Below are 4,344 nucleotides of genomic sequence, written 5' to 3' on the forward strand. Positions count from 1 at the left end.
CTTAATGAAATCCTGATTACAATTCTATAACGGTATATCGCATAAAATAGACATAGAGACAGCGGCTTGTGTACAGCCCCGCTGAATAATAATCGAGTGCGCGAGATCAAGCCATCAGCAAATTAAGTTGAAATTCGCTATACAAGCTCGACGGACGGCTCGACAGTTTTCTCTGTTGAGTGCAGCTGTTGTTACCGCTTCCTCGAAGTTGGTCGAGCGGCGAGCGTGAATGGTCGAGCGACGAACATTTTATGCTCGCCGCTCGTATGATTAATACATGAAGCGACCTGTCCGAAACACGCCACCCGCCGCGGCGCGGAAACGGAGAGAGGAGCCACGACACGCTCGCTCGCCGAAGAGGCGGGGATTGTACGGGATGGACCCGGATCCATTCCGCAAGGGTGTTGAAGGACGAAAGGGGGGAGGGGCGGGGGGATAGGGGACCTTGCGCATAATCGCGCGTATGACAGGTCGCGACGACGTAACATAATTCCGTCTCGGGAGGATTCAGTAACCGGAGAGACGTTATCCTCATGTCAGCCGCACACGGCGCGCCTGGCGAACGGCTAACGAAGGAACTCTGATTAATCATAAAGAACTCGACCGGTTGACGCCGGCGGCGCACGACGTGACGAATCCCCCCCCCCCCCGTTTGGTTTTCTGATATTGTAAAATGGAAACGCGGGCTGAGCACACGTGGGAAAATAATTTATAGTTTCAGGAACATTAAATAGACGGCTCGCAGCGCATGAGAAATCAAACGCCGGGAAGTGTGAAATGTTTCTGAATTTACGATACGTCCGTCTGCAGATTAGTTGGGCTTTTGCTTCGTCGAATAAATTAAAGCTTAAGCGTTAACGCGTCGTAAACGTCGTTCCTACGATACGAGACTTCGCCGCGTTTTCTATACTCCAGCGAAAAATTTTCAATACTTTCTTTACTAACATATCTTTTTTCTCTCTTTTTTGTCACAGGCAATCCTGATGGTCGTTGATGGCGGGTTCAAGCGCTAAGCGAGTGCACGCATCGTTCAATGGAGTTTCAAGTGCGGTCATCGTATCGGCGATCACGCTGCGGCTTCGAGGTTCCAGGTAGGGAATTCGCGATTTCCGCCGACCACGGTCATGCAAGTAATACCGATCGCGCGCGCATTCGCGAGTATGCGGGACCCACGGTCAGGCTACTACCCGTAAAGGGCGCCGCTCGCTACCAGGAAAAGGGTCTCGAGGAATGTTTACGAGCACGAACGGCGCAGTTTTACGAGCCCGTACGATGCGCGCGCGTGCGGATTATACGAAGCTATACGGGACGGGAGTTGACTCGGGTGTATACCCGGCGCGGGCGGATAATATCCTCGAGGTCGAGTGAAACGACTGGAATGATATTCCCTGAAGGGTTGAAAAAGATCTCGGGAGAAGCCTTCTGAGCACACTCCGGCAGAGTGAATTGACGGGAATAATTGTTTCCGAATGATACAGACTTGAAATAATTAGGCGCGTCTCCTGAGATTAAAGGCTTGAATTAAATCAAGAATAGATTAGGCCGTTATTTCGTATTATGAAATTTTAATAAGAATCTTGCGCGCCTGTAGGGAGACATAATATCAATGCGAATCAAATGATTCGCCAATCCAATAAAGAAAGAATTGAATATTTAGAATTTAAGCGTACATAATTTTTAGGTATAAATAAAATTAACTTGCGCGTCATTAATAAAAGAAGTGACGTTACTTTCTCTAATTTACATTAAAACTACCGTTAAATTAAGCATTAATACTTAAAAATATCAATTTCTAAATTCATAAATTAATTCAATTTTTAATTTATATTAAAATTATTTTTAGAATAGCACATGCTTTCTCTCGTTTGACACTCACTAAGATCTGAAATCTTTCATCAGAGTCGATAAAACTCGTGTGTTATCCGTCAATGCTCACGTATACCTTCTCGTATAATAAAAGACGTCGTCGCGGCGAGATAGATGCAGGTAGGGCTGCCATCCGTCCGGATTTCCCCGGATTTGTCCTAGTTTTGAAGACGTCCGGGGGCGTCCGGGCGGGTTTTTGAAGCGGTCCGGGTTTTTTTATTACTCGTATTATTAAATAATAGCTGCGCAAACGTCGTTGTAAATGACGTAATTGAACTCCTACCTCCCGGCTTTTCCATAAGAGCAAAAAAATGATTGGCTATTACACCATGCCATGCGTAACACTAAACGCACTGATGCGTCCTGTCACCTGTGTCTGTGAACAGTGTGAACCAGTGTGAACAAGCCATAGTCTGATATGATGTATTAAGTAATTGAAATTTGCAATAAGAAAATTAATATTAACACTAAAAAAAAGTCCGAGTTTTAAGCTATAAAATCCGGGGTTTTAGAGCTCACAGTCCTAGATTAATAATTTTACAGATGGCAGCCCTAGATGCAGGCCATTCGGCCGCTCTCGTTCGCCGGCTGGAAAACAATTTGCCGACGGCATCGGGGGCGAGATTACGACGAGTCGAAAGTACCGATAGGCATCGGCGAAAAAATATACTGAGTACACTTCGTGTTTATCGAGGTTTACGTTCGCCCTCGCTGCTAACGATAGTGCCCTACTTTTGTAACAACTCGCAACTGGTATTGAATCCCCCAACCGCCGCTGAATTGCGCTCGCAACTATGCCGCGACAACGCTGCGGAAACACCCTCGTTACCGGGCGATATTACGAACATCATTATTCATTATTCATTATCCATCGTGTTATTTTGCCTGATCGGCGCGCTATTATTTAATGATGTAACATGGACGGTATATTTCGAGCGGCAAATTATTGATCCGTGCCGGCTGTCACGCCGTTTCGGCTTATTCATTCCACTGGGGAGAAAGTTCACATCCTTGTCGCTGTTCGCTTTGTTCAAAAAAGAAATAGGTTCTCGAAATCACTGTGGCGATTGAAATTTATATTTTCTCTGTTTACAATGGCCTTTGGAAAGTGGATATAAAGCCACTCTACTTATTGTGCTTCGAGGCTAACGTACAGATGTAACAAAAGTCGAAATCTGACAAGTACTTCGCATTAGAGCTTTAGAGCGATCGGACAACATCGAAGGACTTTATGTGCAGAAATATCGTTTTGAAATATGGTTGAAGAAAGACTCGAGAAACATATACGGCGACAGTTTTATCTCCTATTGATAACTATCGTAACGAAACAAAGTGGCGTGCTTTAGTGAAAAGAGAGAGAGATAGATAGATAGATAGATAGATAGATAGAGAGAGAGAGAGAGAGAGAAGGGAAGAAAGGGAGGAAAAAAGGGTTCACGTAGATCAAATGGGGTGTCTCTGGGTAGCTACAGGGTGATATTAAATCCTCGATGAAAAGGAACTTGCGCGAGTCAGTCGCGCGAGTCCTTAGACATCCTCCTGCCTTTCCACTCACCCTCCTAACCGGCTGTATGTGAGGAGGCGAACCTCCATGATTGCTTGCCGCTGAAAGGGATCATGACGGTTTTTTGTTTAATTTTCTGATCGACGTCGGAAGTCGAGAGAGAGAGAGGAGGTGCGAAGTCTCGAATACCCATCCTCCGCGAGAGGAAAAAAAAAGAGGAAAGACGGGGGAGAGAGAAAAGGGAGATCGAAGGATCGATACGCGTCGCGCGTGACCGGGAATCGGGATGCAGCGACGGGGAAGCGGCGTTCGGCAATTCTGATGATGTCCGGGGAGATCCCTTGTTTCGAGATGTCGGCGGCGAATAGAGCTCGCTGCAATTAGGCTGGCGCGTGTTTCCTCGCGTTTCTCTCGCCGCGCCGCCAGCTGAACTCGCAGTTACGTAAGTTAGCTCGCAAGTAAAAATTAGCTGTTACGCAACGCCGTCGCAGCGGGCGCCCCGATTACCCTGTAATCGATGCCAAGCACCTCGTAGTTTCGTACGAAGAAGATACGAATCGACCGAGAAGTCAGAAAGAATGGAACGGACGGTCGCAGAGTATTCTAACGGCGATATGCACAAAACCGCAGTTCTCTCCTCATCCCTCCTTCTCCCTCCCTCCCTCCCCCTCCCCGGTCTCTTTTCGCTAGTAAGAAAAGGTAGAAAGGAGGCACGAGACGAATCGCGCCGCGGCGGGGTTGAACGTGCAACGGATGCTAAAAACTCACTGGGAGAAGGGCCGCGTCGTGGGAGAGGAAGGGGGTGACCAGGAAAGTTGCGAGTATCCAATCATGGGAGGATATTGTGGGATCATAACTCCGCTTGCCGCCGGTCCGTCGAAGGACTCTTCCTCTCGCTACTTCATTCCCATCCCCCACTCCCCCCGCTCGGGCGGGGGGTAGTCTGCAGCTAGCGCTGACTCGGCAGAGTGGCG

The 4,344-nt window shown here is 47.7% G+C and overlaps 1 protein-coding gene across 1 annotated transcript; it reads left to right on the forward strand.

Moving 5' to 3' along the window:
* The first annotated feature begins 1,793 nt into the window (after nt 1-1,793).
* Nucleotides 1,794-3,237, forward strand: LOC105452028. Its single transcript, XM_011692815.1, has 2 exons — nt 1,794-1,986; nt 2,429-3,237. The coding sequence occupies exons 1-2, from the start codon at nt 1,929-1,931 to the stop codon at nt 2,935-2,937; spliced, it is 567 nt and encodes a 188-aa protein (XP_011691117.1). The 5' UTR covers nt 1,794-1,928; the 3' UTR covers nt 2,938-3,237.
* Nucleotides 3,238-4,344: the final 1,107 nt, after the last annotated feature.

The sequence above is a fragment of the Wasmannia auropunctata genome, unplaced genomic scaffold (assembly GCF_000956235.1).
Source record: "Wasmannia auropunctata unplaced genomic scaffold, wasmannia.A_1.0 LD336038.1, whole genome shotgun sequence".
In the NCBI taxonomy this organism is placed as follows: domain Eukaryota; kingdom Metazoa; phylum Arthropoda; class Insecta; order Hymenoptera; family Formicidae; genus Wasmannia; species Wasmannia auropunctata.